Source organism: Hyposmocoma kahamanoa, unplaced genomic scaffold (assembly GCF_003589595.1).
Source record: "Hyposmocoma kahamanoa isolate Upper Pololo Valley unplaced genomic scaffold, ASM358959v1 119, whole genome shotgun sequence".
NCBI lineage: Eukaryota > Metazoa > Arthropoda > Insecta > Lepidoptera > Cosmopterigidae > Hyposmocoma > Hyposmocoma kahamanoa.
The window spans coordinates 3,340,551-3,357,488 of record NW_020653409.1 but is presented as its reverse complement, the minus strand read 5'-3'; the positions used below and the strand labels follow the sequence as shown (position 1 = coordinate 3,357,488).

Genomic DNA, 16,938 nt, shown 5'->3' with positions numbered 1-16,938 from the left:
ATATTTTTTTAAAGTCTATGTGTTCCATTGCCGAGCAAAGGCCTCCTTCTCCTCTCTCCGCACGTCTCTTTTGCGCCACTGAGGTCCAGTCCTTTACACTGACTCTTACCTGCCGCATGGTCGTTTTCGATCTTTGGGGATCCATTCTGTGGTGGCCTTCGCCCACGACTCGTCTGACGTGCGGCAGACATGACCCGCCTCTACGATTCGTGTTTTGGAGCGCAGATCACTGTTCCTAATTTAATAATGTTTTTTCAAATAATTTTTTTAAATTTATTTTGTTAGTTTTCCAATAATTCAATTTTTGGATTTCATCACTTTATTCTCTTGGGTTATATTGATAGTACATTTTCCACGATCTCGTTTTAGATTCCACATCTTCTAGAGTCGATACTGTCTCAACGCGACTTCAAATTTCTCCCGTAATAATACGGTTCATTTTACATGCGTCGATCGACAGGGACACTAGCTTTATTTCAGAATTATTATTTTTTTTACAAACGAAATTAAAACCATTTGGAAAATGTCGTATCATATGCTATACGTGTTCTATTTTAGTTCAGTTCATGTATTCCGCTGTACCTATTGAATACAGCGGTTTCATTGTAAAATTTCGAGGTAAGTTTGTGTTTTTTTGTCTATCGTGCACATTTTTAGGAATCGTGTTTTCACACCGTAGTAATCAGGGTATATTCTCAATTTTTCTTATTAATTTTTGTTTTCAAAGTGATTGATTCAACACTTACACTGTTGTGCGGAATCAATCAAAGCCATTTAAAAGTTGTATAGACTCTTAAGTTGAAAATAAAATTTTTGAAGTAATCATTGACTTATAAATAAATGGACGACGGGTCTAATACAAAAACCACGAAAAAAATGTCCCAAGTCAACCTATTTAAACGTAGTGACATGTAAAGGAATATGAAAAAGCTAAAACGTTGAATTTAAATTGTAATGTCATCGCAGTTCTGTCTAATTTTGCTTGCTTCGCTGTCAGTCGAACAAACGAAGACTAAAGCGTGAATGACGCTCTGTATACGATTTTAACGCCCTATAAGTTCGGACACTTTTTAGCGCGAACCCGACGTCCATATAATTGTAAGTCAATGGAAGTAATAGATACTTTTTCTATTTTTTTATTTCGAACTAAAGCCTAATTTATGAGCCTTTTGTTCAGATTATAATAGTCTCAAATGTCGTCTTTATTCAAACGCGCGAAACACACAAAAGGATATATAATGGAGCTAACTAAGCAATTCACTGACGTAGTACTAATGTTGCCACCCGACGACTCGATTTATAAGGTTCCCGCGAGCATCCCGGAATGCAAGGCTCAGATTAAACTTTTAGCTCGGACAAGAAGTGGGCGGGCTGGACCTATGAATAGTGTCACAGTAAACTTGGGGTCATCCAGGAACTAAACGTATTTTGTTGCAGCTGGCGACGGGTATGGGCTGTAAACCCTAACGCCGCAGTGCATTAACTTCAACGGCGCGGATTTGTAAAATATTTTGATCGTTTGTTTCGATTAACTTTCGTGGAATATATGGTAGCTAGGCTTATTGAGGTTTATTTGGTTATGTTTCTTAGAACTCTTTGATATTATATTGAGGATTTATTTCTTGTCAAAAAGCTCGATTTGTTAGCATTGCTTGTATATTCATAATTCCAATGTTCTTGCCGATTTTGCTTTTATCTCATTTCCTCAAAACATCTTTGTTTCTAATCAACTTTTTTTTTACAACGTCAAGTGACGGGATGAACAACTCGTGGGCCTGGTGGTAAGCGACCCTGACAATTGCCCTTCACTTTACAATTAAATAAACAAAAAAATACTTGTTTTTTTACATATCAAAATGAATTCTCTTATTGGAAGACTCTTTAGTGCTCAAAGTTATAATATGCCTATAAGAAGACGGCACACATTGGCGGAAGAAAGAATTAATACGATAGCTGTATACAGACACTTATAGATAATGTATTATTCAAAAATTTATAAAATTATGTGGAATATCGATAATTTTATTATTTACCATACAATTTACATTGTAATAAATTTTCAAAAAGGTTCTATTTGTGGTTTGACAGTATTGGTTTCTGTTCTAATTGAGCAGAATGTATTTTTTTTATAATATTAAGTGACAGGACGAACAAATCGTGCGCCTGATGGTAAGAGCTACACGCCTGTCCGTAACAGTTACAGTGCCACTCTTTACTGCTACTATTATATATGTTTAAATTGGAAGTCGGGTTCACCACTATGACATTAAATAATTTTTTTGGGAAATTACTCCACTAGTTTGTTAACACTTAGAAAAACATCCTTCGATCCGGCTAGATTCGAACCAACGTCTTCTAGCAAACCGTGCAAGACGCTAAGCCAACTAAGCCACGGAACGAACCAGCGAACCTTACGAATTTTCAAATGTACTTGTTGCAAATCTTCGTTTTGTTTTTTTTTAACGGCTTTTTGGCATTTGTGAGAAATATTTGTATAATATTCGTTAGTCGGTTTCTATCTTCCAATCTGACCCCATCTTAGATGTCTTGTCGCCCGGTCCCACTGTCGTCACCCCGGGTTCTAACGCTAACGGGCCTTTGCGCAGACGCCGCGCGATCGTATCGCACCTCATTAACTAATGGCAGCGATGGCAGCCATTGCCCGCCAATTACCCTGAGTGACGTGTCCGGGGCAAATTACTTGGAACGTTTACTCGTCACTTGCGTCCTGTTTTGGTAATGTGAGCTGTTCACGACTAGCGTGTGTAGGGTCTATTGGCGGTACGAAATCCTTGGATCTAAGTTTCACGGTTGTCAAGTAAGCGGTTTGTTGAGTAGTACAACACTTATTAGTCTTGCTTTCGCAGAGTGATTTTAGCGGCTTTAAACTGAGCTTCTCAAGGTGTTAGGGTAAAGGAATATCATATTCTTCAATAAACATTTTTCTTCATTCATTTTTTGGTAATACTCTCAAATAATGCTGCGACTTTCCCAACAAACAGTTTATCAATTTCATGGCAATCTAAAGCTAAGCTTTATTCGTCCGTCAAAATGATTTCGTTTTATATAGCAAAAAACCTGAAACAAAAATACCACTAACGTACCACACTGTTAAATTGCCTCTAAAAGAATGTACAGTGTTTACCGGAGGACGCTCGTTACTCGCGACGACTGACGAAGGTTGCGCGGGCGCACGCGACGACGATGTGCCGCTTGACACCACGATTACCTCGCCTTGTTAGCTGTGCAGAGTAGTAACATGGTTTAGGAGACTGAATTTTTCATTGTAATGCAATTTTGTTTAGCACAATTGCGATTTTGCATTTAGAGATATAGTGGAGGAAAATGTAGTGTTGTTGAAAGTAAGACTTAAAAATAAAAATAAAATACATCGTATATTTAATTTTATTTATTTCTGGCATATCTACAGAATACAAACTATTGAGTTGGTTAAAGTTAACATGCATTACAATAGGAATAAATTTGCATTTCTATATCAGCTACGCATGGTATTTGCGAAGTAAATAAAAGTGCTTACAAATTAAGGACTATACAAAAAAATTGTCAAAAATATAATGTATATGAATAATATAGTCATAAAAATCATATTACACATACATACCAATTTAGTGTCGAATATGTCGTCACGACATAATGGGAACGCGCCCTAATTGTCAAATAAGTAATACTCGACCAAATTAAAACACGCATGATGCGAATAAAGCTTTTTTTTTTTTCACTTCGTTCCGTTTGGAACAAGCGAAGGTCAGAGACCATACTGCTAAGTCTTTAGTTTCTCTTTTTCTTCAGTAAATATGATTCGATTTACGTCTTCAGTGTAAGATCCTTCAGTTTAAGTCTTCAGTATTTCAGTAAGAGCCGTGTAAAGTCTTTAGTTTAAAATATGAATTATCCGGGATACGAAACAGTCTCGATAATGTTAATTAAATGTTAACGTCAAATTCTTATCATTTGTCAGTTTTGTTTGGTTTGATAATTCATTCAGTCTTTCGATTTGGTCGTGTATTACTTATTTGACAGTAATTGTTTCGGATGTATGTCGGATGGTGAATGGGAGTAGAGAAGAGGAGTTCAGTCGGATCGATGGAACTTTTCTTTGTGTTTGTTCGATCTTTGTATTAATACTAATAACGAACTCATCACCATCATCCACAGCTTGATTTCACCCACTGCTGGGCATGGGCCTCCCGAAATTTGTGCCACCCACCACGGTCCTGTGCTAGCTGCACCCATTGTCGCCCCGCAACGCGTACTATGTCGTCGACCCACCTTGCAACTGGGCGCCTGACATTTCTTTTGCCTCGGCCACCAATCAGTTAATGTCTTGCTTCACTTATCATCACCTAGCCTTGCTTATGTGTCCCGCCCAACCCCATTTGAGTTCTATGATCCGAGTTCCAGCATCCTGGATTTTCGTTCGTCGTCGGATCTCAACGTTCGGAACTTGGCCTACAAAGCTAATGCCGAGCATGGCGCGCTCCATGGTCCTCTGTGCAACTCTCAACTTGTATACGTACTCCTGCGTGAACGTCCATGTCTCGGCACCATACATCATGGTGGGCTGAACATATTGATTAAACAAGCGGGTCTTCACACATTGGAATCTTATCTGATTTAAGGATGTCATCTAACTTGCCAAACGCAGCCCATCCCAGCTGGATTATTTTTGAGATCTGCTTAGGCTGATGCTCTTTGTCAAATAACGAACTAGTATATTACATATATACTAGTTCAGTATAGTACAATCCATTCTTTACATTTCAGTAACTTTGTGCTGTAAGGCGGCCAAACGTGACATTTAATTACACTCTATTTCAGCGTAAAAGATATCGAGGTTGGACTATACGAAAGGGGGCACTATGGAAACTGCTCTTAGAAAATTGGATACATTTTTTTTTGAAGTGGAATAAATTGTTTATTTACTAACGAAATTTGTATTTTCACAAAAAAGTATACGAATATTATTATAGTAAAAACATCATGATTTTCAATAAAATAAGCATCGTATATATTGTTATTTGATCGTGATTCAATTGAAAATATGAACAGTGCAATTGAAATTGCACAGAAAATTTTCAAGAGTGTTCTGGACTAAACTTCTTAAATTTAACTACATCTATCACCATGGACTACTATTTGTGTAAGCTTCGTTTACTGTCTTAACGTCGTCGCAAAGCTTTAAGCTACATATTTAACACTGCTCAACAATTTCGAGACATAATTTTTGTTCCTTTCCGTAAAGACGCTTGTTTTTCACCATCTATGGTCTTCTATGCCTAAATAAGGCCTCGACTCCATGTAAGCCGTCCTCTACTTCGTTTACTGGTGATTTACCCGCGCCAGTACTTGTACTACGAACAATAAAGTAACTGAAACGGTTTACCCACTTAGTCTTAACTGTGTATTGGGTTACAATACGACGCTTTCTTTTACTTTGTGATCAAGCTGATGTCTTCCTGGGTAGTTCGATCGAAATTAGCTTTTGTCACCTATGGATAGGTTCGGATTTGCGGTAATTGTGTTTACTTTTTTTATTTTTAATGTTTTTTATTATGTTTAATTGTGGGTAGTTTTTTCTTTGTCTTCGGCAATTAACAGTAGAGCGTCTGAAAGAATTCGTCCATGGAAGTTTTACCTTCCTACCTATTTCTACCGACAAGCATTCGATGCCTTACTTTCTCAAACTCGTATCTCATAAATTTAAGCGGGAATATAAAAAACATCTATTGTCAGAGCAGATGTGTCTCGCTACATAAATATTTCCCTAATCAATGCGTTTGATACCTGCAAACCTAAATTTCCGTACCTATACATACTCATATTTGGTGGCTAGTGTTATAATTTAATATTATGTTTGTAAGCTTACATTATTATTTATATTGCTTACCTTCATTGCTTACACTGTTTACATTGTTTGCTTTACATCTTACACTCTTGCTTGATATACATATATATATAGTATTTAGAGTTAGGTATATATATTTGCGTGTGATGCACTTTGGTGGCATGGCTTACTGGGCTGCGATCGCTCACCATATGGTACTGGCAGAAAATCAGCACTGTTTGCCTTTTCTTGGTCTACAGTATTTATGCTGAGTCAGGGCCATTTCAGCACAAACTGTAGTCATAAGTATTTTAAAATTGTATCAGTTGTTATAGTATTTGTTTGTTTTTCTCACAGTATTTGTTTTGTCTCGCAATATGTGTTTTGTATAAATGTGTATAAAATTAATAATGAATGTTCTATGTGCTTTTATGTTATACTCTGTGAAGTGATTGTAAATGTTTTGTTTCTGTTTGTATTTGTGCTGAATAAACGTGTTATCTATCTATCTATCTATCTATCTATCATAAAGAGTGATTATTCAGGAGATAGCAAACTTTCTATTTATTTTAAATTTCTTACCAAGGGTGTTAATTAGGATGCATTACTTTAAGAATAGGTAAAAGCTAGTGTGTAAATATGAAGGAAATGTGATATGAAATCAGGCTGCAAAATTTGTATATACAATCCATTTATTGCATTTCAGTAACTTTGTGCTTTAAGATACGAGTTTGAGAAACTAAGGCGACGATTTGTTCATTCTTAACTGACTGAAAATAAGCCCATTTTTGTCCGTTTTTAATCTATGTTTTAATAAACAAATTCTGCCCAAGTGCGGTGTAGATCCTGGTGTAAAATCAATAGCTATGTGTGGTGCCTTTATCTTTGTTAAAAAGAAGATATAATCCAGATCAATTACGTTTTTGCAAACGTTCTTATGATGGAAACCCGCATGAGATTGAAGAGACGCAATCCATCAAACATTATACCACAAAAGGCAATGGTCTCGCCAAGATGACACCGAACCTCTTTTGATTGACTCATAGCTTCTAGTCAATAATTCTCACCGTTTTTTACTGCAAATCAACTGTACCAACGTATATATAATGTATTTTACTGGTGAAGGCGTTAGGCACTAAAGTTTTATGCTTACATGCGTCAGTAGAAAAATGCATAACCAAGGGTTTCTTATTAGTTTCACTTTTCTCCATAGAAAAAGGTAATCGTGGTGTAAATCAATCTCCATGTTTCTCTTTATTATGTTTTAAGTAACTAATCAGGTGGCGCCGTGAGCACTTACTTAAGTGGCAGTAGAGCTTTTTACTTATTTTTGCCGCCAAGCAGTAATGTATTACTGCGTTCTTTGGAAGGGTAACGGTGCTGGTGAAATTACTGGCATATGGGACTTGTCAACTTATGAATGAGAGTGACGAGCATAGTGGTAGTGCCCCTCAGATCTTTGCGATTTAAAGCTCTGCGTGGCATTGCAACTGTTATCTATCTACGTTATTCTCCCTCCGGTAACTCCAGTTTTCACTGTATTTTTACCTACTCGTGTGTCAAGTGTTATGTAGCCCATTCTCTATTATAATTTATTGCATGAATTTATTATTGTTAATTGTATAGAAATTTATTCTTCTACATATGTTTCGTGTAATTTATGTTTATTTAATACCGTAATGCTTCTTATTCGTCGTTGTGATTTCGATGTAATTTTTCAGAATGAGGACCAAATTTTGATGTAAAATATCATAAACACGATAATTTTAGTAGTTATTTATGCAAGTATATAATACAGAGTAAAGTGAATAATTTCACAGTATAAATTACATGGGTAGTTCAGCCTGTAGTTCACAGACATGTATACAAAGTTAGTACTAATTAATAAATGTTAACATCTGCTGTGAACAATATTTAAAATCTCAAATAATACGAAACCTAAACGTTTATTTAGCGTTTTCATATTGATTGTGCACTAAATTTTAAAGGAGAGAGATTTAACTTTATTACTTTGTTATTTACATGGCTACGACTTTCGTTTTAGAACAATAAGCATTAATTATATCGTCTGCAGACTGATAATAATGGATTCCCGTAAATCACGCCACTATTAAGTAATCTGTGGTCACGCTGATTTGATTGCCACCATATTTACGCGGATTTGTTTTGGCCACTAAATTACCGAAATAGAAACTCATAATCCAGTGCTAGTTACGCGTAATTCCACTACCCAGACGATATTACTTTAATAATATATTTAAGCAAGAGGTTTATAAATTTTGCTTCAAAGAAATCAGTAAAAACAAACTACTCGTAAGTAAAAATCCGTATGCGAGATTTCACTCTACGACCACGTATTAACTCCTGGCAATCTTAGCACGCCTGATCCTTGTTCCTTTATTTTGGTTTTCTTTCAGTCTTTTTCCTAACTTTTTTACCAAAGAAAAGGTTAGGATAGTAATGTAGTAAGTTCAGACGTTGGTACAAAATATTCGAATATCATGTAGTTAAAAAAAAGTATATACACATATGGTTAGTAAAATACTAACAGCCTAGCAGTGATGTTAGTAAAATAGTTTTTTAATGATATACCAAGTGACGTGATGAAGAAGTTAAAGGCCTGGAGGTAAGCGACACGCCTGTACATAACAGTTACAGTGCCACTCAGAGCTTTAATCCGTAAAGATCTGTGGGGCACTGCTACTGCACTCGTCACCTTGAGATATAGGTTGACAAGCCCATATGCCTGTAATTTCACCAGCACCCTTACCCTTTAAAACCGGAATGCAGTATGCTCACATTTCTGATCGACGCCAGAAATAGTTAAGGTGGCAGTACTACCCTGGACGAACTCTTTCACAAGGAGCTCGACAGCTACTAAATAGTCTTATTACTAACATCATAAGCAACAAATTTTAATGTATATATTCATTTCTCATCGAGATTTTTAATACCAAATTCGTCGCGCAGTAATTAAGAAAAAATGGTGTATATTTATATTACAAAACTGAAGGCATTTACGACTCGTCATCTGGAAGGAATGCAGTTGATAAACAGTTCTTTTCGAATTTTTAATAAATATTGCACGAGCTGGTTGAATTATAACAATTTTTGCTCGATAATTGGATGTCTTCCCGTGGCATTTTATTATTACGTTGAAGCACGTTCGAAGCCCCGCCGGGAAGAATTTCAATGTTTCTGGCTGCAAAAATCTGTTTAATTTGGTAGCGAAGACTTCGAAATTTTAGACAATGTTCATCATTAAATTGTATAAGGCAACATGAGTTATGTATAAAAATATTATCATTCCAAGAATTATGGATTCGTTTAAATGAATTGCAAATTCTCAAGTCTCTAACAAAAACTTGTCTCCATCATTAGGTGTATCCAAACGTAATGAATACAGTTCTAAACTCAAACTCTGCTGACATGCGCGTGCGCTTAATTACGACGCGGATGCTCCCTCTCGATCACTGCGACGACGTCTGTCCAGCGACTCGCCCACCCGCCACTCTGTTGCATTTTGAATTCTCTAAGTTTCACAGTGTACAAACTATATAATAATTTCTAACTTATTATTTTGAACCAGCTAACTAAAGTTGAGATTGATTGTGATGAGTATGCTAGCGCGTCATTGCGCTATCCATTTATATCGTAGGAGATTGTGCAATTACGCGTAACTAGCATACGTTATGAAGTTGCCATTTCGGTAAGTTAGTGGCCACATCAAATCCGCGTAAATGTCGTGGCAACCAAATTAGCCTGATTTACTGATTTGGAATCTATTGTTATCAGTCCGTAAATAAATTAATGCTTCCTTTGCAAAAATAAAAGTTGTACCCCTTTAATATTTGATCTCGTGAAAGATACGAGCTTTTTACCAATGTCACATACGCACCTTTGCATTATCCTCGACGATGTCGCACATTAATTATGATAATAAGGTGGACCTCGACGTACATACTGCCCTTCTTGTCATAAACACAAATGTGTTGTTTGTGACCCAACGCTAGTAATAATCAACTATATGTTCAATAATTTATGTTAACAATCAACATTGTAGATAAATGTGCTGGTATAATAATATTTATTATAATGATTGTTTATTTGAAAAAGACAGCTTTTTTCTCTCGAATTTTACCTTAAAACATGACTTCTTCTTTTAAATGTTATGGCCCCATCGAAGTAATCGATGATTTCGCCAATATCAAGTTGAAGAACACACGCGTTTTTACTCGAAAATTGACCGGTGAATTTCGACAGAATTCACTGAGACGAGAACCCACAACGACGGAGAACCTACATAGACTATTACAGAAACATTTTTTTTAAATAAATGTACACCGCACATGCTTTAAGGGAGAGAGAACATGACTTACTATTGGTCTATAACATGACGTTGAAACATGTTGTCAAAGACTTGTCCGTTACTTTTGTTTTCTGATGAGTCGCTTCATCATGGACGATGTATTTATTATTGCCTAACACTGATGTTGATATGGCGGCTAGAGAGCCACTGGGCTTGTTATTAAGGCGGTAATTTACACTTTACTTTGTCCGATTTATGTTGTTAGTAATTGAAAATGGGAGGTTAATTGCTGTAAATGTATAGCCACGTTGCATGGGATTTTAATAATAAGAAAAAGTATAAAATAATAAACGTTTTTTATAAAAAAATCTACCTTAAAAAATCGTGGAATTACATCTATTTGCTTAATTTTATTGAAATCGGTTACCAGAAAGTGCGCAAAAATGGATTCATCCCTTAGTTTGCCACCCTTGGAGGTGGAATATTTTCTTCAAATTTGAATGTCCCACTACGGAGGTACCCTCTTTTCAACAAAAATAGAATCATCAAAATCGCTTCACAACTTATCGCGTAACATACGTACATACAAATAAAAAAAAGACATACAGTCGATTTCAGAACCTCCTCCTTTTGTTGAAGTCGGTTAAAAAGAAAAACAAAGGTCCAGTCCGAGGCTTTCTTTAAAACACCAGTTCAGCCAAATCGTTGATATTCAATGACTTAATCAGCTGAACAACCAAAAAACAAAAGAATACGAACTCTCCGTCTGACACGTTGCGTTTGACAGTCATATATGTAGTAGCAGTAGAGCTCCTTGTAAGAGAGTTATACATAATATAGCAACTTACCCGTTAAAAAAACCTTTTTAGATTAACTAAAGTCCCCGCTGACCTCTGGTGTCTCTACGACATGTGAATGCGACGCTGGTGTCAGGAATTAGTCTCTCCAATTAAATCTAGCCTTGCCTGGTAAACCTAGACGGGTTCTAAAAGTAGTAAAAAACGATTTCGTCGTCGTAGAGTTAAGACTATGGTTAAAAGTTTAGATATTACTAAAGTTTTTAAAGACATTATAGTTAAATAATATTAAAAACAACTAGTGTACATCTCAAAAAGTTATAATTGTACTAACTCAAAAACGGCAAATGTAGAATAGAATAGAATAGAATAGAATAGAATAGAAATCTTTTATTACTTTTATTATTAATGTGGCAAGTAAATATGTAACTTTTATGATTTACCTGCCGACCATTCGTTAAAAATAACATTTGCTAACTTCATGGTGATTTTTGTTGCCCTAGTTCCCGGATTTTGTATGCGCCTTAAACAAATCACAAAATTATGATTTTTAATTTGTAACCTTTTTACCTCTTGGGCGTTGTATGGTAAAAATGTGTACCGTTTTTCCCTTCGGAAAAGTCAACTCCGGGTCATTTACGCCGATGAAATATATGTGCTGATTCTTAATATACATATACTCGTAATATGCTAGCGGAAAAAAGCCTTTTTTAATACCATGGCCCTGCACTAGGGAAACCCTGTATCGCGGGTGCCATGAACACACACATAGACAACCACAAATTACACCCAAACCCACGAGAGAAATAAATGTAGGCTACATAAATATTTCTCCCGGCCCGTGAATCGAATCCGGGACCTCTGCGTGGCAGTCCAGCATGGTAACCCTGCGGTCACTGAGGCAGTTAAACAAAGATTTACACTTAGACAAAATTCGTAGGTTGTGCTGCCTCGGCCTGTAGCTCAGTTGGTAAGAGCTGTGTGGCAACTGGTTCTAGTCCGTCTTTGTTCAATGTAGTAAAAACACTATGATATTCATTAAAATAAATTTTAAATTTTGATGTTTTTAGTAGTTGCTTGATTTATTGGTTGAAGCAGTAACAGAAGCAGTAAAGCTCCTTGTGAAAGAGTTCGTCCAGGGAAGTACTGCCACCTTACCTATTTCTGCCGCCAAGCAGTAATGTGACCATCACTGCGTTCCGAGTTTGAAGGGTAAGTATGCCGGTGTGCCGACAGGCACATGGGACTTGTCAACTTATGTCTCCGGGTGACGGGAGCAGTGGCAGTGCCCCTCAGATCTTTGCGATATAAAGCTCTGAGTGGCACTGCAACTACTATGGACGGGCGTGTCGCTTACCACCAGTCCCACTTGTTCGCCCGTCACTTAGTATCATAGAAAAAATGTTGATATTTAGCAGATACATACAATAATTTGCGCAGTGCACTTTTCGTCAAATGCAAATGTTCCCATTCGTCAAATGCATGATATTTATGGGATATATTTTGTTTCAGAAACTCACCAGATGCAACAAGAATGCGTCTAGGTATGTCACAATTTGATCCTCTATTAATTTTCGTAGTATATCCAATCTATTATTTATACTTATTTCAGAAATTAATTAATTTCCATGTTAAAACTTAGATAGCTTTAACTTGCACAAACTCTTGCTAAACTATAGGAAACATTAAACGCGAATAGAGGAACCTTCCTCTGCCGATAACGGTGGTACTAAAAGCATGAGTTGACCATAAAATAACTATATTCTGTTGTTTTCTTAGCTCTGTGAAAGAGGCCATTTTTATTGTGACTTTTGTTCTTAAAAAAAACTTGAGTACAATTACCAATTTATATTGCTATAATAAATAAAATCTCTCTTTATTGCCTCCAATGTAAACAGAACAAAATTATAAAAACAAAAAACTACATATGCATAAGCTACATATAAATGGTAATTTTTTTTTTGGAACAACATATTATTATTTTTATAGTAGCAGGAGGCAAAAGCAGGTTGTTGTTTGTTACCAAATTCCAACACTTTATGTTTCAGTAAATATCTTTATAACACTTAGTCAAAGCTAGTTAAAACCAAGTTATTTGCAACCAACATTACTATTCGAGAACAACTGTCATTCAGTGTGAATTACATTTGATATCACCAGCAATAATCAACACATAAACTCTTCCTTTTAATATTTGAATGAAAGAATTAATGAAATACTCTTTATTGCACATACAATTACAGTTTAAATGCAATACAACAACTTAAGTGTAATAATAGTAAGTTAATATGCAACAGTCGGCCTTATTGCTATGTAGCAATTTCTTCCAGGCAATCTTACATTTTTGTTTGAGTAGGAAAGATACATATCGCAGCAAATATCTTGATCAGATTGAACAAAAGCTAATGTGTTGCTTGCTATTGGAGAAACTTGAAACTTCATCAGGAGAGTAGCTCAAATTCAGTATAATCAAGGTATAAGCCGCGATCTTCAATCGATAGTAATAACGATTGACAGTGAATTCATCCTCCGCGTCTCGGACCCAGCTGGGACAACGAGTGGAACGGCCGCGCTCCAACAGCATGTCCTCCTCGCTGCCGCAGCCCACTACGCGCAAGCGGACTTCCTCAGGTGTCTTCCAGGTGATATACTTGTGTACTAATTTAAAAAGTTATATCTTATATAGTTATATAGTCAAAACATTTTATGGGTCGTATTCTAGAACTCTATTCAATGCTCAAGTCAGGACTTGAGTATTGCAGTGAGCACTGAAAATCACACTCAAGTCCTTGCCATTAGGGTCGTATTTCCAGTGCTTGAAATCATACTCAAGTCTGGTCAAATCCTAACTTGAGCATTGAGTAGAGTTCTGGAATACGACCCTAAGAGTCGATGCTATCTCAACTCGAATTAACAAACACGGTTCATTTTGCTTGGGTCGAGCGACAGGGACTCTGGCTTTATTTCAAAATGTTTTTTTACATACGTAATTAAAGCCATTTATAAAATGTATATCGTGTACTATAACGAGTTGATATAAAAAAAATCGTTTTTATATGCATTGACTTACAAATAAATGGACGACGGGTCTAATACAAAAACCATGAAAAAATGTCCCAAGTCAACCTATTTAAACGTAGTGACATGTAAAGGAATATGAAAAAGCTAAAACGTTGAATTTAAATTGTAATGTCATCGCAGTACTGTCTAATTTTGCTTGCTTCGCTGTCAGTCGAACAAACGAAGACTAAAGCGTGAATGAGGCTCTGTATACGATTTTAACGCCCTATAAGTTCGGACATTTTTTAGCGCGGACCCGACGTCCATTGTATGTAATTGTAAGTCAAAGTTTATATGTAAAGTTAAAGTCAATACGTGGTTTTCTTGTAAAATTTTGAGGTAAAATTGTGTTTTTTCTATCGTGAAAATTTTTAGGAATCGTGTTTTCTCATCATATAGTCTCAAGTGTTTATCCTCAATTCTACTGTATATTTTTTTCCAAAATAATTGATTCAACACTTTGACTGTTATGCCGAATCAACCAAAGCCGTTTGAGGTTGTATCGAGTCTTGAAGCGGTCGTATTGCAAAGCACGTAAAGTTGAGTTTAAATCTTAAGTGTCAGCTTGATACGCTTTTCACTTTGTAAAAATATCTTGTATCGTAGTATAAACGAAACTACATTAACAACAGAACACAAACAGTTTCCTACTGGTAAAAATTCAACAAGTGAGTAAATAAGTATTGACAATGCATGCAGGCACAAAAGACTACCTCCGTGGTCGCAATCTCCGAAGTTCCGGGTGTCAATCCCTGTCTGGGTTAATGTAGAAAATTATCTTTTCTATATTGTCTCGGGTCTGGGTGTTAGTGGTACCGTCGTTGTTTCCAATTTCCATAACACAAGAGCTTTAATTAATTACTTTGGGATTAGAATAGACAGATTTATTATTTATTAATTTATTATTTAGTTGACTGTAAAAACACCATTCCTACTATAACCGAGCTCATCGACAACATTTTTGTTGTACATAAATTAATACCAAGTAAAATATAATTAGAAATCGCCTGCGACTTTATAAATAAACAAATGATGTTGTTAGTATGATTAAAACAAAAGTATATTATGTATATCAACGTCGATTTATTATCACAAAGAACGATTACAATAATTTTCACTTGAAACAAAGAAGACCTTTAAAATATTAAATACACTGAATTTTCTAATGAATTGTCCACTTGTCGTGTTGTGCCTTGGAATTAGTATTGGTGGCACTTCACATAGTTATTTGTGTTCGCTATTGGGATTTTGTTGTACTTGGAAAAATATTTACAAACGTGCAAACAATGACAAATCGATGCCTTACTTTCTCAAACACGTATCTTATAAAGAGTGATTATTCAGGAGTTGGCAAAGCTTGCTATTAATTTTAAATTTCTTATCAAGGGTGTTAATTAGGATGCATTACTTTAAGAATAGGTTAAAGCTCGTGTGTAAATATGAGGAAATGTGTGTGAAATCAGGCTGCTTATTTGATCGAAAAATCATATTACAAATTTTTTTTTTAAATAACGCACACACTCAATATAGCCCCGCACTAGGGAAACCCTGTGTCGCGGGTGCCATGGTCACACACATAGACAACAAATTACACCCAAACTCACGAGAGAAATAATTGTAGGCCATACAAATATTTCTCTCGGCCCGGGAATCGAACCTGGGACCTCTTCGTGGCAGTCCGGCATGGTAACCGTTCGGCCACGGAGGCAGTAAATTGAAGACTACGTGTTAGATAAAGATGTATGGAGAGACGACACGGCTCCAGAATCCACACAAATTTGATTCAAAGTGTATTCCATTTAAGTTTATTGGGAAAGAGCAATCCCTAGAGTTTCTTGCTCGTTCTTCTCAGGGAGCTCAGCGTAGTGAACGAGCAGTAGCTTAAATGTGACGTTTTCAAGTGTAATTTACCTATGGAATAAATAATCTTTGACTTTGACTTTGGCTGCAAAATTCGTGTATACAAAGCATTTTTTGCATTTCAGTTACTTTGTGCTTTAAGATACGAGTTTGAGAAAGTAAGGCGAGGAAATATGACCGTCTACACATGGAGTCAAATAAGGAGTTAAAATAATGATTGTGACCATGGTGTGGATGATTTACTTGCGTATTTATCTATTTGGCTCCTTTGAAGGGCGCGTTAATACGAATTTGGTATTTGCTGTATTTAAACAAGGCTAATTTTAGTCACACATGCTATCTACACATGGTAATTGTTTGCCAAATATATCAAATACGCAAATACAAAATAGCTATGTGATGTGCCACTATTAGATCAATTTTATATTTTTTTGTATATGGCTGTACTGTTTTCGCGCAGGTTGACGAGGCAGAACCGCCGCCGAAGAAATCCGAGCTGCTCAAGTCTACTTCAGGCGACGAAAAGAAGAAGGAAATTCTTCGAAAAAAATCTGACATCAGTCAAAATGGTCGACGGAAAGAAGATCCAGAAAAAGACAAAGAAACGAGTAAAAGTACGGATCGAAAAATTGTAGATAAAAAAGAAAAGGGACTTGAAAAGAAAGATAAAGATAAAGGATTGGACAAAGATAAAAAGATTATTGATAAATTTGACAGCAGCGCGAAATCGGCGTGCGTGTCCGCTTTCAAAGAAAGCGATAGTTGGGATTAAGTGTAATTTAATAAATGTTTTTGACGTACATGTATTACTTCTTTCAATTCATAAGCCTGTAACCAAAGCTAGTTATTTGTAGACATATCGGTACATTCTGTTACTAAATGAAGCAGATTTAAAATTGAATAAAGGAGTTCAGGGAATGTTCTTAAGATTATTACACAATTGACTATGGTGTTTTTATTTATTTAAGCATCCTTATATACAAATTTATAATTTGCCGACGAATGAAATAGAAGTATGCCAATTTTGTAATTTTACAATATTGCGTTTAACTTTTTTAACGTGTCAT

The 16,938-nt window shown here is 35.9% G+C and overlaps 1 protein-coding gene across 1 annotated transcript in view; it reads left to right on the top strand.

Moving 5' to 3' along the window:
• The window catches only part of LOC113240001 (poly(A)-specific ribonuclease PARN-like), a 60,336-nt gene extending 43,675 nt beyond the window's left edge, over positions 1 to 16,661 (top strand). The window contains exons 11-13 of the mRNA XM_026477195.1: positions 12,464 to 12,495; positions 13,469 to 13,593; positions 16,332 to 16,661. Of these exons, the coding sequence (XP_026332980.1) occupies positions 12,464 to 12,495; positions 13,469 to 13,593; positions 16,332 to 16,643 (469 nt within the window). The 3' untranslated portion in view covers positions 16,644 to 16,661. The remainder of the gene's footprint in view (positions 1 to 12,463; positions 12,496 to 13,468; positions 13,594 to 16,331) is intronic.
• The last annotated feature ends 277 nt before the right edge of the window (positions 16,662 to 16,938 follow it).